Source organism: Trichoderma aggressivum (genome assembly GCF_033847375.1).
Source record: "Trichoderma aggressivum f. europaeum strain CBS 100526 chromosome Unknown scaffold_001, whole genome shotgun sequence".
In the NCBI taxonomy this organism is placed as follows: Eukaryota; Fungi; Ascomycota; class Sordariomycetes; order Hypocreales; family Hypocreaceae; genus Trichoderma; species Trichoderma aggressivum.
The window spans coordinates 1,766,388-1,786,906 of NW_026946367.1; the positions used below are offsets into that span (position 1 = coordinate 1,766,388).

Genomic DNA, 20,519 nt, shown 5'->3' on the forward strand with positions numbered 1-20,519 from the left:
GTAACGAGTCCAGAGATGTTGGTAATAAACGGGATATGGAGCCGAAGAAGTCGATCAGGACCAGGCACAAAAGATAAAATAGTGATCGAGGTCTATCTGGTCGCACTCGACTCAAGGAGAATTCCCAACTCAAGATGGCCGAATAATAAAAGAACGAGGTTGAAGATGAATGATGGAAAAGAAGGAAAAGAATACAGCCCAAGGGAAAAAATGCTGCGTCTTTATGGATATCGTATCTTTTGCCGGTGAGGTTGAGAAACAAGTGCAAGACACACGATCCACGGCCCGGCACCAAGATGCCGAGCTGGCGCAACACGGCAGACGGGCCTTTCGGGAAGGTGCAGGCAAGTTCCGGGCTTCCGAGGCACAAAGAGTGCAAGAGGATCGAGAAAAAAGACGCGGATGAAGGTTTCCCAATGGAGAAGAAGAAGGGGAATCGCAAGAGGCGGAAATGCGGGAGGGCGAGATGGAATGGGTGGAAAGAAAGAGAGAGAGAGAGGGAGGATGCAGTTGCGAGACAAGCCGGGGGTTCCTGTTGGCCGGAGAAGAGAAAAGCTGCCGGAAACAGAGTTGAGATGCCGTAATAGAATCAACAAATGACAACAGAGTCTTTTTTCTCGATGAAACGTGGAGAAATGCCAGGAAAAGGGTAAGTTGATGGTGAAGTGATGATGAAGAGGGAGAAAAGACAAGGCAAAGTAAAGAAGAGAATAGCCTAGGTGCCTGGGTACTTGGTAGACACGCAAACAGGCACGGCTCGCAGTGTCAGATCACCTCTCGACGGCTGTACTCGCTACCTGGATTCTTCTCCTCGACTCTGCTCCACAGGCCAAGATGCACGGATCGTCGACGTGCGCAGCAGACAAGCATAAAAACAAGCAGCGCCTCTAATTTCTGGTCGGGATCCCGCGTCAGGCCCTGTTTAGGGCTAGGGTGGTGTGTCTTCTTCTTCTCTCGTCTTCTCTCGTCTCCTTGTTCCCTTTCCCCTTGTTTCCCCTTTCTCACTTGGTCCTTGCAAAATCACACGCCGCCTCTAGGTAAAAAAAAACACACACACCCCGCAGCCGGGGGATGGAGATGTGTGTGTGAAGCCACGAGGGGCCACAGGTCCAGTCGATTCGCTGAGCTGCCGGTGATGCTGCAGGAATATGGTGATGACTGCCAGGTTGTACCTCTGCCGTCCGTCGGTGATTCGTCGATAAGGAAAAAGGAGCGCGAGGCTCGTGACGGCGCCGCCAGAATATTGAGTTGGCGGCTCAGAACCGAGGGTCTGGGTGCCGCACTGATCAAGAGCAAGGGCTGGTTTCCTAGCCTCCGCTTTGCTGCCTTTTGCTCCACTGCGGGTTGGTGATTTGGAGATGCTTGAACCTCGACTGGCTTGGCACTTGAATCACCTTGGAGTCGGGTGTTTGTTTTGTCTGCAGTGAACCTTGGGGGGGTTTAGATGGATGGGCAGAGCGAGAGAGAGGGAGAGAGAGAGAGAGAGAGAGAGAGAGAGAGATGGGCACACACACGAGCCAGAGCTAGAGGCGGATCAGGCACAAAACTCAGGCGCAAAAAGGCCAACACCCGCCGGTTGTGCTTCCGGGGAGCCGGTATGGATCAAGGCAGTGCAATGGCGGTGTGTAAGAAGCGTCGGATCGAAGCAGAAGGGGACGTGGCCGAGATGAATCTGGCTACGACTCGATTGCCCGTCTTGCTGCGGAATGTCTCTGAGATGAGATCGATGCGTTGCAGGCAGCAGGTTGGTTGGTGGTGTCACCGCTATGGCCGCCTGCTGTGCTCACGATGCGATGCCGCGGATACAACAACAGCAACGCCAATCACGGGAAGAGAAAAGAAGAACAGCTGGATTGTAGTGAAATGTGAGAGAAGAGGGAAACAAAATGACAGAAAAGAGGAGCAAAACAAAGTAGGAATCTGGTGAATGGGAGCTGATGAAAAATACAGCCGTTGTCGGGATGGGATTTTGATGAGCGGAGCCCTGCACGGTCTTGTCGATAACACACACAGCTGCAGCACCCTCTGCGGAGCTTTGCAGTTTTATAACAGGTAACAAATTCATCAACTCGGTCAGTCAACCGCCCGACTGACGAGGACGGTCAGATGCTGCCTTGGATAGGGCCATCTGCCGGCAGAGCTTACCTGCTAATACGTGCTAACTTGCTTAGTACCAATGAAGATATGCAGCATCGTGGCCATGTAAGATATCCTTCAGCTCTGCACGCCGCTGAGCCAATCGCGCCGGCACCAGCCCATCATCCAAGAGCAGCCATGCAGACACAGCAGAAAAAGCGCCTCCTGACTGAAGATTACTCCGCGCGAATCAAAGGGCCAGCGCATTCCTCTGCCAAGAAGTCTTGGCTGGCGCTCCTCACGGCGTCAATGAAGACAAGAGGCCCAAGGCGAAGCTGGCTGGGGGACCCCTACTATCTTCAACAGACCATGTACTACAGATGCTGAAGAGAGTGTGTGTACAATGGCAATCCGGCCGCATACGAGCATTTGCACGGCTCCAAGCGCTTGCCAAGGTGACGACTGCAACCACACTTTGTGCGAATAAACTACGTACGAGGATTGATACAGACGGTCGGATCCCTGTCTCTTTTGAGTCTTGGCATCACTGTCTGGCCGAGAAGCTAAAAAGCCACAGTATAAACAACAACAAGGTTGGCGTAACCGTAACCGCACTACCAAGGGGGTGGGTGTCGAAAAAGAGCAGCTAAACCTCCATGCATGCTCTATATGATATCGCACGGCACAGCACACAATGTACCGGATGGATGGTTTCATCGGAGAGCAGCTCTTTGTTGGCAAGGCGAATCTGTGATGATAGACATGCGATATTGATAGCAGAGTTGTATTGGAAGATTTCAAAGGCGGGATAACAGAGCAACAAAGAATGAAGCTGGTCCGTCGACGTCTCATTCATCCCAGTAGCGTCACACATCACCCCTCCTGACAAACCCACCATCATATCATCAACAACAAAGGAAAAAAAAGAAGAAGAAAACCATCCCAAACTCGAAAGAGAAATCCCGCCTGCCAAGCCAAAGCGGCTGCTCATCTCTCTCCCGTGTGTTTAGTCTTCCGGCTTCGAGCCGAAAATCCATCACCTGCTCTCGGATCCTAACCGCACCTCCGAACAGCAAATCTCCTGCTAGTACTCGCATATCCCATTCGCCCAAGTTTTTTTCAATTCCTTTTACGTACTACAGACAATGAAGAGGCAGCCCGAGACACGCAGCAAGTCAGCATGTCGTGTCATTCGACAAAAAAACTTAACCAGGGGGCCTCCCAATGGGCTACGAGTACAGGACAACTCGTTAGCCCCTTGCCGCAAGTTGCTCACCTGACTCTCCTTTTTTTTTCTTTTTTTTTTTTTTTTTTTGACGTCGGGTTTCTTTTTTGATCACATTTCAGCCCTGGCTAGCCAAAACCTTAATGTTTTGTATTCCCCATCCAACTTGGGAAATAAGAGTAAATCCCCAGCTCCGAACTATACAATGTTACTACTATACCCTAGTAGGACCTGGTAGTTCTCAGCTACTGGCACCGGTTTTCGTGCCTAATCGTGCCAACTCCTCCCCTCATTCTTCCTGAGCCGCATGGACAAAAAAGCTACGAGTATCCCCAAGCTTCTCTCTTCGCCACCACCTTGGATTAAGCATGTCCCCTAGCTCAAAAACAACCCCCCCCTAGCTAGAGCCGAAAATAATGTCCAAACATCCTTCCAGGCTGGTGGGTGGGCACTGGCGCTTTTCTCTGCCTCTTGTTTTTTTTTGTGCGACTTGGTAGATGCCTTTTTGTCGGGATTCCGCTCGTATTCCAGTAGTCCTTGGATATGTATGTACCCTGGCGTAGCCTGCAGGCTGTGCTAGATGTGATGAGGCCATCGTCCATTTACAAGGTCGCATTCGTGATGGGTATTTTCCCGCGGCCTTGTTTTTCTTCTTCTTCTTGTTTTTCCATCTCGGGCGTGAATCGGCTTTTATGCCTCGGCCGTGGCATTTTCGCTCCTTGATCATCACTTGATTGAGGTCTCCCAAAAGCACGTTTCAATTCTAACCCAAAAATTGGAACAAATCCCTTTCTTTTTTTTTATTCAGTCGTAATTCACATCAACATTATGAACACTCTACAAATATCCACTTCCTCATAGTTTGTGTTTCCCCCCAGGGCCACTTTCGAGCAATCCTCGTGCCCTCATACGAAGTGCCAACCAACTCCGTGACGCCATAGCCATGCAACCGGCCAGTTGATCCAGTATACCCGCCCCAACTTCCCTCCGACTATTCCCGTTTGCCGCGCAATGGCCCTCGAAATTGTTGTGCCAGCGCCTATCTGGATAGTTTTTGTCCGTCTACTTCTGCTCCTAGTTGTAGGTGCGAGACAGGTTGCGGAGATACCAGTCTACGAGCTTTCGGCCGACCTTGGCCTCTGAGATGTGAATCAGGTCCTGTAAAAGGGATACATGTTAGCGAAAAATGTTGCAAGATATAGAGGGGGAAAGAGGGGGAAAACGTACTCCCTGCAGAGCATAGTCAAGGTCGCTGACGTTGACCAGCTCGCCGTCCAGGAGACCCTGGTCCTGCCATCGCAGCTGCTTGGTGCGCTGCTTGGTCACCAGGAGCCAGGATCGCAGCTCGTCGGGCTTCACCTCGAGGAAGCCAGCCAGCTTGGCGAGGTCCATGGTGGTGTAGAGGCGGAGGTAGGACTTGATGGTGGGGCTGTACATGTTGGTCTTGACCTCGTCCATGAAGATGGACAGGTGGTGCTCCACGGGGTCAATGTTGGACTCGGGGTTTTCAAAGTCCGGAGGGATGGGGGAGATGAACTTGGGGCAGGCGCTGCGGAACAGCTCCTCAAAGATGGGCAGCGACTCGGGGCCGCCGCGCTGCATCTTGAGCAGCTGGTCGCCGTACTTCTCCCGCAGGGCGCTGTGGATGGTGTCGTCCAGTCTGGTGGGGTGGAAGGCCACGCAGATGGCAATCAGGGCATACATCTGCTCGTTCTTCTTGGTGATGGAGTCGAACTGGGCGTTCTTCTGGAAGTTCTTGGTCCGCGAGACGTAGATCAAGATGTGGCTGAACATGCGGATGGCATCGGCGTAGCGGTGCATCATCATGTAGGAGAAACCGACATAGTAGTATGTCGTAAAGTGAGCCGCCATGACGCGGGCAAACATGGCCTTCTTGTTGAGCTCAATGTCGTCCAGAGTCTTGAGCGCCAGGCCAAAGTCACCCAGCAAGCAGTGCACTCGCAGGAGACCGATGATGGAAAAGTATCCCAGCATGCGGTACAGGTTCTTGGAGCCGTATTCGCCGGCAACGGCCATGGGTTCCTCGTTGCGCTTCATGGCGCCCAGCTGCTCGGTGATCTGGGATCGCTGGATCAGTGAGTAGAGCACGTTGAGGACGCTGTAGCAGCCCCACGTGTTGGGGTTCTCGCGGAGGATCTGGATCTCCTCCTCATTGTTGGCCTGTCTCGCGATTCGGCTTCGGTATGAGCTGAAGGAGTTGAACTGGTAGATGAACTCATCGATGACGTCCCAAGCCCAGTAGTACTGTTTGATTTAAATAAATAAAAATTAGCCATGGCACAATTGATAATTGAGCGAGCAAGCAGCTCCAACAGGGCGCTCTCAAAAGATGACACGCACAGAAGGGGGCTCGAGGTCGACGGGGCCGTCCGAGTTCAAAATGTAGTGGAACAGGCTGCAGTAAGAGTCGTAGCTCTGGAACTTGACTTCGAGAGGCGCGGAAAAGTCCAAGGGCTGGGCAGCGGACAGGAGGCGGGACTGGATGTCGTCGGTCGACTGGGCCATGTTGAGCGACGTCGTCTGGCTGAGCTCGTCGCCGTCTTCGTACTGCACATGCTCCTTGTACTCGGCCACCAAGGCTTCCTCCTCGACATCGCTGTCGTCAGCAATCGCGCGGGCCGGAGCCCCTCCGTTGGTGTATGTCGCCATGGTTTTGTCTGACCGCCCGTCGTGAGGTCTTGTCGAGGCTGGGGGGAGAGGGGCAGCGAAATTTTTCTACGCCTTGCGCGGGAGGGGCTTGACGCTCTCACGAATTTTCCCCTTCGTGACTTGTTAGGGCTTGGTGCATCGCTACGTGCATGGGGGGCTTAAGCGATGTTTGAGGCGACGCTTTGTTGCATGGGCTATGCAGCTAACCGAGCGATGCTGTGATGGAGGCGTAAGAAATTTCGAGGCGGGGCACAGAGGTACCGAGTACAGAGTACCCTGGCAGAGGCGATGACACGGAGGGGTCGAAAAGACGAGGGGCAGCAGGAATTTGACATGGGAAACCTTTGTATGAGAAACTTGATCAATACAAAGGAAGCTTCACTGCCAAGTTTCGGAGACTAAATCCATCACCTGAAATGCTCACAAACTTTCGTTCGGCCACATCGACAAAGTTGAAATCAGATTCAAGCCTTTGCCTTGGTCCCTGATTCGTCGCATTTCGTAGCTACCCGCATTAATAAGCAGCTGCAGAAGTTTGCGACTGAGAGGCTTGACCACCAAATTTGCCTATTCCTGTCAGCCCGAGAAGAGTCATAGGTGATGAGCAATCCTTGCTAACTATCGCCCCTGATATCTTCTGTGTCATATCTTTGTTTCTTATCGACTTTGTCGAACCAGGGGGTCCTAAAGAGGCGGATTTCGCTTTGAATTTAGCTTGTTTTCTCATATAAAAGCGACAGGCAGCGGCGAGCATCACCAACCATCCGACAGTCTTTTCATATCTCGCCATAAACACTCTCCTTTCTCCTATCCATCCCACATCACCATCTGCCCAACATGCCGGTTGTGACACCAGAAAAGCTGGCCAGCTTGCAAAAGCAATCGCAAGATGTCCGAAATGTATGGAATGCGTCACCTTTGTGAATCCAGATATAAACTCTTACTGATGACAAATAGATCTGCATCCTGGCCCACGTTGACCATGGCAAAACCTCATTAACAGATGCCTTGCTGGCCACTAACGGCATCATCTCGCCCAAGTTGGCCGGAAAGATTCGGTATCTGGACTCTAGGCCGGATGAGCAGACTCGAGGAATCACCATGGAGTCGTCCGCCATCTCGCTTTACTTTTCCATGTTGAGACGATCAGCTCCGGATGCTACCCCTGAGCCAAAGGAGTATTTGATCAACTTGATTGATTCGCCCGGACACATTGACTTTAGTAGTGAGGTATCAACCGCTTCTCGACTATGTGACGGCGCTGTCGTCCTTGTAGACGCAGTTGAAGGAGTTTGCAGTCAGACCGTGACCGTCCTCCGACAAAGCTGGATCGAAAAACTCAAGCCACTGCTGGTCATCAACAAAATCGACAGACTCGTCACGGAGCTCAAGATGACGCCCCAAGAGGCGTACGTCCACCTCAGCAAACTTCTGGAGCAGGTCAATGCGGTCCTGGGAAGCTTCTTCCAGGGAGAGCGTATGGAGGAGGATCTCAACTGGCGAGAGAAGATGGAGGAGCGTGTCAGTGCTGCAGCCGCAACAAAGGCCTCCGCAAGCGACACTGCCTCAGAAGTAGGAGACCTTCAGTTCGAAGAACTAGATGATGAGGATTTGTACTTTGCACCCGAGAAGAACAATGTCATCTTCAGCAGTGCCATTGATGGTTGGGCATTTACCTGCAGGCAATTCGCCAGCATTTACGAAAAGAAGCTCGGAATCAAGCGAGGCATCATGGAGAGGTGCCTTTGGGGCAACTTTTATTTGGACCCCAAGACCAAAAAGGTGCTCGGACAAAAGCATCTCAAAGGCCGCAATCTCAAGCCCATGTTTGTCCAGCTGGTTCTCGAGCCCGTTTGGACCGTCTACCAGGCTACTCTTGGCGACGATGGAGGCAAGGGAGATCCGGCACTCCTCGAGAAAGTCACAAAGTCACTCAACATCAGCATTGCTCCTCACATCCTTCGCGCGAGAGATCCCCGACTGCTCTTGACCACGGTATTCGCTTCATGGCTGCCGCTTTCAACTGCTTTGCTGGTCTCGGTTATCGAATCACTCCCATCGCCCCCGGTGGCACAAGCTGAGCGGATCCCCAGCGTCATCGACGACTCTCCAGACTCAGAATTCGTAGACAAGTCAGTCAGAGAAGCCATGGTCTCATTCAAGACAGACAAGTCAGACCCCGCCGTCGCATACGTCAGCAAGATGGTGTCCGTCCCTGAAAGCGAGCTCCCCGAAAACAAGAGGCGCACTGGTCAAATGACCGGTGAGGAAGCGAGGGAATTGGCTCGGCAGAAGCGAGCTGCCGCTGCCGCCTTGGCTGCGGCCAACAGCCAAGATGATGTGGCTGGTTTGACCGACGCACTGGGGTCTGTTAATATTGATGATGTGACACCAGCCGCCGAGGAGGAAAAGGTTGATCCCGAGCATTTGATTGGCTTTGCGAGAATCTTCTCGGGAACTCTCTCCGTGGGAGACACATTATACGTCATCCCGCCTAAGTGGACACCAGCCAACCCTCACGCGGCCGATCCTCAACAAATCACCGTCAAATCACTATACATGTTCATGGGAAGGAGTCTTGAGGCGCTAGATACGGTACCAGCGGGCGTTGTCTTTGGCATTGGAGGCTTAGACGGCAAAATCCTCAAGTCGGGAACTCTCTGCAGCAAGCTTGAAGGCGCCGTGAACCTGGCGGGTATCAGCTTGGCCGGGAAGCCCATCGTTCGTGTTGCACTTGAGCCGGTAAACCCTGCAGATCTGGACAAGATGATCCAGGGATTGCATCTGCTTGTTCAGAGTGACCCGTGTGCAGAGTACGAGCAGTTTGCAAGTGGAGAGCACGTCCTACTGACAGCTGGTGAACTTCATCTCGAGAGGTGTCTACTGGACTTGAAAGAAAGATTTGCACGATGTGACATCCAAGCCGGCGCGCCCATCGTGCCATACAGAGAGACGATTGTCAAGGCAGAGGAAATGCGCCCTCCCGTTAATAAGGATCTGGGTCGCGGAACTGTTGTATCTTCTACGAGCTCGAAGCAGGTCAATCTGACCATTCGTGTACAGCCTTTGCCTACAAACGTTACCGAATTTTTGCTCAAGAATGGCGACGCCATCAAGCGATTGCACAATGTCCGCAGGTCGGCAGAGGAGGAAAGCGGAGAAGAGAGCGAGGAAGCCATCGAGGTTGATACAGAGGTCACTGCTGGTGCAGCCATCTCTGCGGAAGAGCTCAAAACGCAGTTGCAGAAAGAGTTGGAAACCGGAAAGGGCCGCGAAGGGTGGAAGGGATTGATTGATCGGATCGCAGGATTTGGACCCAGACGAACCGGACCCAATCTCCTCATCGATGCCACCAAGGATGGTATTCTTCCCAAAATCTTTGCCTCAGCGAAGGCATCTGACGCGGCATCTGAGTCTCTCGAAAAACTTCATCCCAGCCATCTCTCCGACAAAATCACATATGCTTTCCAACTAGCAACGGCGCAGGGACCATTGTGTAACGAGCCCTTGCAGGGAGTTGCCGTCTTCGTCGAGGATGTGTCGCTCAACCTCTCAGAGGATGACACGTCCGCCCGCGATAAGCTGAGCAGACTTACAGGAGAAGTCATCAAGGCGTTCCAATCATCAGTGCGCGCAGGCTTCCTCGACTGGTCTCCCAGACTCATGCTCGCCATGTACACGCTCGAAATCCAGACCTCTACCGAAGTACTGGGCCGAGTGTACGATGTACTTACCCGTCGCAGGGGCCGCGTGGTGGCCGAAGAAATGAAAGAGGGCACGCCTTTCTTCACCATCCAAGCTATGCTACCAGTAGCGGAGAGCTTTGGGTTCGCAGACGAGATGCGCAAGAGGACTAGCGGGGCGGCGCAGCCACAGCTGATTTTTGCCGGATTTGAGATCCTGGATGAAGATCCGTTCTGGGTGCCGTTTACCGAGGACGACTTGGAGGACCTCGGAGAATTGGCCGATAAGGAAAATGTAGCGAAGAGGTACATGGATGGCGTGCGAAGAAAGAAGGGCCTGTTGGTGGAGGGTAGGACTGTCGCCCGAGATGCGGAGAAGCAAAAGACGCTCAAGAGGTAGAGCGAGTCAGAGTGGACAGACAAACAGACAGACAGAACAGATAGGATGGCACCTGATAGAGTCAGCGGTCGACAAGCGTAAAAACAAACATGGACATGGCTTCTTCTCATCCCCCTCCTGCTCCCCTCAAGTTTGCCTTGCCTTGCATTGGCCTTGGAGATCTAGCCCTCCTCATCCTGGGGTTAGTCCAGCACTACTCCAAAGCTCCACCGCCGCTAAAACGGGGAGGCAGGACGAGTGCCGAGAGCCTGTGTCGGAGCAAAAGTCATTGGATGCACAAGGCGATCTAGCATCCCAGGCCTTGGTAGCCGACTCCACCAGCCAGCGGATCTCGCCAGAGCTCACGGCGGATCTGCGAACACCAACCAGTTCGCTCCGGGTCTAGAGCAGTCTTTTTTTTTTTTTTGCTCGCAGTAAATAGTTTGCCACGCTTGAGGTCTGATCACACGAGGTTTTAACTGAGGAGGAGGAGTTTGTGGCTCGGTGAGCGGGAAAGATGTTCGTAGGTCTCGTTGCCGGCTATCGTTGACAAGAGCCGGGGGGGTCCTTGACCGCGGTGGGTTCCGAGAGGCAAAACCTGGCCCTGGTGCGAGTTCTGGACCAATGCCGGTGTGCTATTTCGATTCCCAAGCCTCGTACTCCGTATTTCTGCTCGCGTTTGCATCGTATCGCTCTGGGAGTCAGGGTACTCGTAATTCGCCGAGGCGGGTTGTACTGTGGTGTCTCCGCTCGACCTGGGCGTTGGTTGGAGCCTCGGATCAGGTCTTTGACGACGGCAATGCTCTGAATCCTGACATTTCTCATGCATGTCCCAGAAATAGGCCCTCGTACAGTAGCGGAAATGCATGTGGAGGCTGGCGGTTGATTGATCGGTCGGATGATGGACGTGCATGTGCATGTGGTGAGACTAAACCCTACCGATGATAGGCACCTACGGATACAGTAAGAGAATGTGAATAATTGAATAATTGAATAATCCCAAAGGGGTTGAAGCGAAAGTCGAAGCGAAAGGAGAGGAGAGGAAAGCGCAGCTGACTGTCGCTGGCTCTTGCCTGCGGAAACAGAATTACATTACAGTGAGACATGCCAGGCAACCGCCCCCGACAGTCAACTGCGGCAAGAGCGGCCCGTGGTCCTAGTCCAGCCACTCTTATCAATCGCCAATTTCCTTTTGACTCTCTTTTCTTTTTCCTCTCTCTCACTCTATTATCCCTTGCGTTACGATTCATCACATCACATGCATCGGCGGTTGGTTGATACGGGTCCTCGTACTTGTACATGACAAGACGCGCGAGTCAACGGTCGCATATTGCGGGCCAATTATGGCATCGTCTGTTGGGACATCGATCTCCAGGCGAAATCGGTGCTCATCCTGGCCGTCAGACTCAGCGCTACGGAGCAGGCACAGCGCTATCATCGTGAGCGACAGCGCATTTCCCCGCATATCACACCGGAGAGCAGGGCCAAGGCTGGGTCCCAAAGCTGGCTCGGCTGGGTCTGAGCAGGGCCGCAGCAAGTCTTCCGAATGGAGCGACAGAGACGGAAAACGGAGCGCTACACTAAGGCCTACCCACTCTTCAGCCCTGGACAAGACCAAGCCTGGACCAACCGCTTTGCTTGGGCGCTTTAGTGGCGTGAGACAAACTACTAGCTGCTGTGCACTGACAGCTCCTTGCTTTCGCCCCTCTCGCGCGCCACCTCAGCTCAGTGCACAGCTCAACTCAATCCGTCGTGCTGTGCTGTGATTAGAGCTTGGGAGAGAGCTTTGATCCGGAGGGCGTCGAGGCCCAAGCAAATGGGACGAGTCATGCGATCTGCTGCGTCTCGACTTCGGTCCGTTGGCGCGGGGGCGTCAAGGTGCCGGGCCCAGCGCTTTGGGAAGGTTGCCAGCTCTGCTGATGCCAACGTGCTCGTCGTTTGCCGGGAATGCAGATGAGAGACATTTCGAGCTGGGGTCTGGGGTCAAAGAGCCGCTGCTCTGCCCTTGGGTGGGTCGAGACAAGCTGGATAAAGCTGGGGAGAGGTGGGCAGGTTATCTTTTGTACTTGGATGGTTTGATCCCGGACTTCACAACAGCTGAGGGCCCCTCCTTGTACCTCGTGCGGTGGCAAATTATATATATTACTTTCATGCCGCGTCCAGCCTCCCTCTTTGTCTTTTGTCCCTCAACATTTCACCGTGATGATAGTAGCCAAAGGCCAAATCTCTTCCAGGGACATTGAGACGATACCAATGAACCGAGACAACATGGGAAAAGCGGAAGCACTGACGATTCAAATCTTTCTTCTCCTTGGCGCCGCCCTGGTTTCCATAGGCGGGCGATTATACGCCCGTTGGCGGCAGGCTGGAATGAAGAATCTTGGTCTTGATGATGGACTTGCCATTGCGGGAGTGGTGAGTGTCTCTGTGATGCACTCTACATTCATCATCTACACCTATTCTTACACTAGCTCCAGATTCTCTTTGTGCCCAATGTGGTGTTGGCGTACATGATGAACACGCGGACCCATTGGATGGGCAATCACTCTGTCGGCAACAATACTGCAACACAGCCGAGCCATGACGAAGATCAGATGAGGTAATGCCTTCCACCGTCTCATCGTCCCAGCCATCATCTAACCTGTTTCAGGGAACTGGGATCAAAACTGTATCTATACAGCTGGTTATCCTATTCCGCTGCGTTGTGGACGTTCAAGGCAGCCTTTCTCGCCAATGTCCTTCGTCGAGTTCCCGAATCCGGTAGACGACAAACCCACCAGTATCTTGGCTTTGGCTTCCTGGCTGCAACATGGGTAGCAACGACGATGGCTCTCCTCCAAAGCTGTCGACCGTTGCCTCACATGTGGCAGGTATATCCCAGCCCAGGACTGTACTGCCAGCCTGCTACTTCGCCGGTGCTGGTTTGGGTATACTTCAGCTTCGATATCATTACAGACCTCTATCTGGCGTCTGCTGCTACTTCTGTCGCCACCAGAAAAGACAAACCCACGTGGGAAAAGCTTCAGTGGGTCGCAACGCTTGTTTGCGGGCTTCTTGCAACGGCCGCCGCAGCTGCGCGCGCTATCATTCTAGTATCGGTGAGTTGGCCTTTGGTTCTTCTGCTATGGCGGCAATCCAAAACTAATGTCGATGTCAAGGATCAACATTCAAACGCAGAGCAGGCCGCAGAATCTTGGGCGATCTGGCAGATGTTCATTTTTGTTGCTGCAGTTGATCTAGCAGGGCTGTTTCATCAACCACCAACGTCTCCCTCTTATCCACCCGAAAAAGATTTTGACGATGCCGCGTTCAACAGTTTTATTTATTCGGAACGATTTTCTACAAGACAACACAGCCTCGCCGAGTCGGACGCAACCATTGTTGTCACACCCGAGGTAACAAATCTGTACGAGAAATTTCCCGAGCCATCGACCCGAGAAATTGAGGCGCAAGGGCGTCGAAACTCGGGTATTGAACGCAAAGTCGAAGTATCGGTGTTTCAAGAAAGCTTCATAATAGCTCCAGAGGGACCGTGCGACATTTGTGGAAATTATACAAGAAGCTGGGCAAACGACGAGGACGCAAACAAGCCTGAGCAGAGGAGTTCCTTTTTCGGAAGCAACATCCATTTTCATGTTCCAAAGTACGGTGTTAAATCACAGGAAGCTTCATGAATTGGCGTTTGAGCTTTGCTATTTTTACGATGCTTTTAGCGTTGCACGGAGTTTATGCATGGGTTGGTTTGGTATGGATGGGTATTGGGATTGGATCACTATTTATGGCATTGGTATTAATGGGTGTCAAAGAGATGTAACATTGTTCTGTACAGGTTATGTTGAATGAAGACAAAGGCTCGCCATGATGATGGCTTTTGTTACCTTTTGTATTGTGAATCAAATGCAAATACAAACGAATTGCATAGGATACTTTCTCCTTTGTTCAGATGTCTTTTTATTTCACAAGTCCCCGGGCGCTCCTCTTCTCTCCATTGATGGCATCGATTTTCTGTCATGTTTTTTCTCTCGGCGTTTGCGATTGCCGTATTATCAACCATGGTCACGACTCGTGCTCAGGCCAGGGCCGAAAGTGGAAATGACGATGATACAGATTCACGGCCCAGGTATTATGAGAGTGAAGAAGACTCTGGTTTCGAGTTGGAGGAAGAAGATGGCGATGACGAGTATGGTCCTCAGACTGATTCAAGGCGTTTACGGTCAACATTTACAGATCGACCTGAAGATGGAGATGATGCTGATGAAGACGAGATGATGCTTGTCCAAATTCCTGACTCTGCACAAGTCTCTGATCCGAATATGGCCTCACCACATCCATGGTCATTAGTTGACACTCGCGACTTTCTTTCTTCTTCCTCTTCTCCTTCGGACCAGTCAATGGAGCCGCCGGACGACGCCCATACACCAACACTTCACGAAGCCATCATACCGCGATACAAGCCAACCTTTTTTGAACAGCAGCACGAGTCAGGACCGCCTTCCTACGAGGACCTTTTACGGCTCGAGTTTTACCAGACGTTCCCTCACGATCCCGCGGCCACGCTGTGCAAATACCATTTCTTGCAGATTGCCGAACGGTGGTATCGGCGTCGTCAGGGACAAACAGAGCAGATGTTTCATAACATCAGGAAGAAATTTCCGCATGGTAGAGTGGAGAATCTGTTCGATTATATGCGTGATGGGGATATTTTGAAGCAGCTCATATGGGGCGAGGAGTGGCGACAGATGCCACATGAGAAGTTTATGGAGGCTTTGAGGCTTGGGCTGCGTTATGCTGAAATCACACAAGCTCGGCACCGCCGCGAAGCTATTGCTAGGACGGGGAAGCGTCCGAGATGTAGTCTGGAGAGTTGCGGCAAGTTGAGTTGTGGGTATTGTCTTGCGAGGAAGAATGAGGGGGGTGATTTGTATGAGTTGATGGGAGAAGCGAGAGCGGAGGAACTCCATGGGGAGTGGCGAGAAGAAGACGTTGCTGCGTTTGAGGAGTATGAGAGGAGGGGGGTGGAAGAGGAGGGTGAGAGGGCTGATGTACGGCCTGTGTATGTGGGTGTGGGGGAGTTGTATTTCATTGTGGATGTGTGTAATGGGGAGACGATGGTTCGGTTCCAGTGAGTATTTGACTTTTGTTTGCTTGTTTTGGGCGGAGAGTAGGGGCTTTTGATGGTGTTTGTTGAGCTGACTGTTGGTGTTTTGTTGGTGTAGGAGCACGCGAGCGGCGTTTGTCGAGGGGCGGGAGAATTGGAAGAATGGGATGGCTGATGTGTATTTCTATGATCGGGCTGGGGTGTTTGAGGTGGATGGATGTAGTTTGGGCAAGGAGAATTGCGCATGTACAGAGACGTCGTTGGGGGGATGATATAGTAGATATGGTGTTGGCGTTGTATAAGAGGATGTGGTTCATGTAAATGGGAGTGATCTAGAGTACAAAGTATATAGGTATTTACTAGGTAGTACCTATAGTAGCTTTAATGGCAGAGTATTTGACTCTCTTTTACTACCTACCTAGTAGTTATTTGGTATCCAGGCTGTACTACCACGTACTAGGTATGGCTACCTCTCGTACCTCATGCAGCATACCGAGTATATGGAAGTCCTCATGAAAACTCACATCTACAAACTGAATTGTTCACAGAGGATATTCTCGCATAAAATATGGCCGCCCCTGTTATTCCTCCTACACAATTCATAAGCTTGGTCAAGATTATCACTATAGAGATCACTAACATCCAGTTTAGACATTGATATGACTTCTAGGCGATGCCTGGTACTGGGTGATTGGCGCGAAGCCCGCGAGGCTGAGTCTGTGTACCCCGTCGGGCCTGGATGGTAATTATTGGCTGAATCCGCATGGGATTATAACGAATGAAGACCAATAGTTTCAGCAGCTAGGTAAGAAGAATAAACTGTGATTACCCCTCTTCGTGGCCCGGTTTGATCGTTCCTAAAAACTACACCAAACAACTACCAAGATGGACGAACAACCAATCATCGATATCAAAGTTCACAATGAATATACAGTAGGCTGGGTCTGCGCCCTGCCAAAGGAACAAACTGCAGCCACGGCCATGCTGGATCAGAGACACGGCGACCTACCGAAGCCAGCAAATGACTCGAATACGTATACTCTTGGATCAATCGGCAAACATAATATTGTCATTGCGTGTTTGCCGAAAGGCCATATCGGGAACACTCCAGCGGCAACAGTTGCCGCTCAAATGGTCTCCACGTTTCCGTCTGTCAGGTTTGGTTTGATGGTTGGCATCGGCGGTGGCATCCCGCCCAAGGTCAGACTTGGAGATGTCGTCGTCAGTACTCCAGTCGGAAGTTTTCCCGGAGTGGTCCAGTGGGATCGTGGCAAGGCAAAGGATGGGGGCTTCGAACAGACGGGATCACTGAACAATCCTCCGGTCTCCCTTCTCACCGCGCTGGCGAAGTTGGAAACAGAGCATGAATTGGTTGGATCTCAGGTCCCAGAATATTTGGATCAGATGAAACAGAAATGGCCGAGATTGGCAGCAAAATATCTCAAATCCGACTCGCTACAAGATGTCTTGTTCAAGGCAGACTGCAGCCATGTTTGCCAGATCACCACAGGGGATCACGTTTCTTCTGACAGTACTTATGAAAGCGAAAAAGAAGACAGCTGCCAGCATTGCGATAAGACCAAGGTTATCAAGAGAAAGCCTCGAGATATGCGTGTTCACTATGGCCTAATCGCCTCGGGTAACCAAGTCATCAAGAGTGCCGCCTTCAGAGATCAACTCAATAAACACCTTGGTGGACATCTTCTCTGTGTTGAAATGGAAGCAGCAGGGCTGATGAATAACTTTCCCTGCATTGTCATCCGAGGAATCTGTCGAGGAATCTGTGATTATGCAGATTCGCATAAGAATAAGGATTGGCAAGAATACGCTGCAGCCGTGGCGGCGGCATTTGCTAAAGAGCTTCTGGCCTACGTGAGCCCCAGCGACGTTGATGGAGAGCACACGGTAAAAAACATGCTTAGCGACGGTTAGATAATTTATATTGCTTGTACTCATCTTATATCAAACACATTACTAACCAAAACACAGTGTCTACCGAAGTATCCTCAACAAACATTGGCGTTTCCTACATCAAGTCCAGTCTGGATAACGACATGGACCGTCGAATTTTAGAATGGGTCACTTCAATTGACTATGGACCTCAACAAAGCGATTTCCTCAGGAGGCGGGAACCAGGAACCGGTCAATGGCTCATAGACTCGACAGAGTATCAGGATTGGCTAGGGGCGAAGAAGCAAACACTTTTCTGTCCTGGAATACCAGGAGCTGGCAAGACTATCCTCACTTCAATCGTGGTCGACCATCTTGAGAGGACATATAGAGCCGATCCAACGATTCGTGTTGCCTACATTTACTGCAACTATCGGCGCCAAGAAGAACAAAGCATCGACAAGTTACTCGCAAGCCTACTGAAACAACTGAGTCAAGGAGAGAACTGTATCTCAAACCGTCTCAGGGGCTTTTATAAGCACCATATAGAGAAGCGGACGCAAATATCTCTGCTCCAGATCCAGACGGCTCTCCATTCACTAGCAGAAAATTATTCGACGGTCTTCATTGTGATTGACGCACTTGATGAATGCCAAAATTCGGATGGAAGCCGGCAAAAGTTTATAACAGAGCTCTTCAACCTTCAGAAGACATGTGGATGGAATCTCTTTTTGACATCGAGGGCCATTCCAGAGATCGCTGACCGTTGTAGTGAGGCAAGCATATCACTAGAGATCCGCGCAAGCGCCGAAGACATAGAGAGATACTTGAAAGGCAATACCGGTCAACTACCAGCGTTTGTCCAACAGAATGAAGAGCTCCAGCAGAAGATTGCAGCAGAGATTTCGCAAGCTGTCGATGGAATGTACGTTTCTGACCAATACAAAGAGCAACTGGAGGATTGACGCTCGGCAGGTTTCTCCTGGCACAGATCTATCTGAACTCACTCAACGACAAAATGACACCAAAGGCCATCAAAAATGCATTGAGCAGTTTTCAGAAGGCAAATTCAGGATTGGGCGAGACTAAAAATGCCGAGATCCTAGCCCTTGCATACGAGCAAGCGATGTTGCGAATTAATGGGCAACAATCAGGGTTCAGAGAACTTGCTCATAACGTTTTGCTATGGATTGTTTGTGCAGAACGGCAACTTACCATAGCCGAGCTTCAGCACGCGCTTGCTGTCGAAATCGATGAGTCGGAGATTGACGAAGAGAACATACCATCCACCCGTGACATGGTCTCGGTGTGTGCTGGACTAGTCACGGTTGACTACGAAAGTAGCATCATCAGATTGGTTCATTACACAGCACAGGAATATTTTAGCCAAACACGCACACGCTGGTTTCCTGATTCAGATATGATCATGACAGATATCTGTGCCTCATACCTCCTATTTAGAGTTTTCGAAGAAGGGCCAATGGGCAATGGCTTTCGGAAACGATCAAAAACATATCCTCTCTACAGCTATGCCGCTCAAAATTGGGGGCACCATGCGCGAAAGGCTTCCAAGCTACGCCGCAAAGTCATGGAGTTTTTAGAATGTGAGACAAAAATAGAAGCATCCATCGAGGCGTTCAGGTATGATCACACACCAAGACATGGAGATGAAGCACCAAGGTATGGAATGACAGGCCTTCACTTGGCCGCCTACTTTGGTCTTGGGGAAACAGCCAAGGCCCTTCTCGAGAAAACAATCGACGTCAATACGAAAGACGAATGTGGATCAACTCCGCTATCATGGTCAGCACGTAAGGGGCACGAGACCGTTGTTAAGTTATTGCTTGCAATGCCTAACATTGACATTGACCCTAAAGGTACATCATTACTGAGAGCAGCAGAGTTCGGGCATGGTGGTATTGTTGAATCATTACTCGTAGCTGGAGCAGATCCGAATGTCGGCACTATGTGGAACACGCCACTATCATTGGCAGCATACAACGGACATGAGGATGTTGTTAAACTTCTTCTTGCAACGCCTGACATTGTCATTCACTCAAACGGTGAACATCACGATTCGCCATTATACGGAGCAGTAGATAAAGGGCATACCGCCGTTGTCGGACTGTTACTTGCAGGCGGAGCCGAACCAGATCTCGGGAACACAAGAGGCACGACACCACTCATGTGTGCAGCAGATAAGGGTGACGCGACTCTTGTGGAAATGTTGCTTGCAGCTGGAGCAGACCCCAATCTCAGAGACTGCGAGGGCAACACAACACTAGGGTATGCAGTATTTCGAGGGCATGACGCCGTTGCGAAGCTAATGCTCGCCGCTGGAGCAGATGTGAATTCCAACCCTGAGAGACCGACTCTCGGGTCAGTACTACATTTAGCAGTAATGAATGTGCACGAGGCAATAGTGGAACTGTTACTCGCAGCTGGTGCAAACCCAGAGTTTAGAGACATATCCGGCCACACGCCCCTATGGTACGCAGCAAGCGAAGGTTATGAAACGATTGTGAAGCTATTACTCGAAGCTGGTGCGGATTTCAATCTCAGTGATGAAGATGGCACGATCCTATTACATAGTGCAGCATTTACAGGATCTGAGTTTATCACGGGATTGTTGCTCGACGCTGGGGTAAACCCACATCTCGGCGACGAATACGGCTCAACAGCGCTACACATGGCGGCAGAAAACTACAGGTATGGTTCCATGAGTATTATAGGTTTATTCCTCGAAGCCGGCGTAAAACCGGATGTTAGGGATAATAAGGGCCGAACACCCCTATGCGACGCAGCATCGGTAGGCTTTGAAGCGGCCGTGGATTTCTTGCTCGCGGCCGGTGCGGACCCAAATCTCAGAGATGAACATGGCGAAACACCATTACATGCAGTTTTTTCCCTGGATGAACTACATGAAGGGCATGAGGCCACTATTAAGAAATTGCTTGCAGCTGGGGCAGACCCTAATCTAAGATCTAAAGAGGGTATAACACCACTGTCGATGGCGCAGGCGTGGGAGTATGAAGCTGCTATTGAACTGCTATCCAACAAAGGTGCATCCAACGAGGGTGCTGTGATTGACTCGATGGAGATGGATAATGACGGTGGCTTGCTGGCATGCTCTGAGGCGGAATGAAGGCGGAAGTAGGAGAAAATGATCTAAGACACGAGAATATAGATGTTCGCTACACCTCTTGGCGTATGAATGCTGCTTGGGGAAATGTAGAGCTTGAGTGAATCCATCACACGGCCTATGCATATTGTATTGTATGTTATTTTCAATCATGAAAGATATGACGTTTCTCATAGGCCTATACGCAGCCATTCTAGAATTATGAGTGTACGAGTATGAGGTCCCTTTCAATGACATCAATACAACATTGAAAATCGCACATCTTTCCAGGGTAATCGTGCAATCAATCCTCCGTTCCGACGATGACATCAAAAAGACCCGGACCCTGGCCCCCACAAGTTGGCACGTGCCCCGTC

At 51.1% G+C, this 20,519-nt stretch overlaps 5 protein-coding genes across 5 annotated transcripts; 4 read left to right on the forward strand and 1 right to left on the reverse strand.

Annotated features, from left to right (window-relative positions):
• Window positions 1–4,375: 4,375 nt before the first annotated feature.
• Window positions 4,376–5,971, reverse strand: Triagg1_508 (uncharacterized protein; the record flags this gene model as incomplete). Its single annotated transcript, XM_062900085.1, has 3 exons — window positions 4,376–4,459; window positions 4,529–5,566; window positions 5,663–5,971. The coding sequence occupies 3 exons, from the start codon at window positions 5,969–5,971 to the stop codon at window positions 4,376–4,378; spliced, it is 1,431 nt and encodes a 476-aa protein (XP_062760858.1).
• An 837-nt stretch (window positions 5,972–6,808) lies between these two features.
• Window positions 6,809–10,054, forward strand: Triagg1_509 (uncharacterized protein; the record flags this gene model as incomplete). The annotated part of the gene is made up of 2 exons (XM_062900096.1): window positions 6,809–6,871; window positions 6,929–10,054. The coding sequence occupies 2 exons, from the start codon at window positions 6,809–6,811 to the stop codon at window positions 10,052–10,054; spliced, it is 3,189 nt and encodes a 1,062-aa protein (XP_062760859.1).
• A 2,247-nt stretch (window positions 10,055–12,301) lies between these two features.
• Triagg1_510 (uncharacterized protein) lies at window positions 12,302–13,707 on the forward strand (the record flags this gene model as incomplete). The annotated part of the gene is made up of 3 exons (XM_062900107.1): window positions 12,302–12,448; window positions 12,505–12,632; window positions 12,684–13,707. 3 exons carry the CDS (start codon window positions 12,302–12,304, stop codon window positions 13,705–13,707), a joined length of 1,299 nt encoding a protein of 432 aa, XP_062760860.1.
• Window positions 13,708–14,085: 378 nt separating this feature from the next.
• On the forward strand, window positions 14,086–15,159 carry Triagg1_511 (uncharacterized protein; the record flags this gene model as incomplete). Its single annotated transcript, XM_062900118.1, has 1 exon — window positions 14,086–15,159. The coding sequence occupies one exon, from the start codon at window positions 14,086–14,088 to the stop codon at window positions 15,157–15,159; it is 1,074 nt and encodes a 357-aa protein (XP_062760861.1).
• Window positions 15,160–16,016: 857 nt separating this feature from the next.
• Triagg1_513 (uncharacterized protein) lies at window positions 16,017–20,166 on the forward strand (the record flags this gene model as incomplete). Its single annotated transcript, XM_062900130.1, has 3 exons — window positions 16,017–17,058; window positions 17,121–17,946; window positions 17,997–20,166. The coding sequence occupies 3 exons, from the start codon at window positions 16,017–16,019 to the stop codon at window positions 20,164–20,166; spliced, it is 4,038 nt and encodes a 1,345-aa protein (XP_062760863.1).
• Window positions 20,167–20,519: the final 353 nt, after the last annotated feature.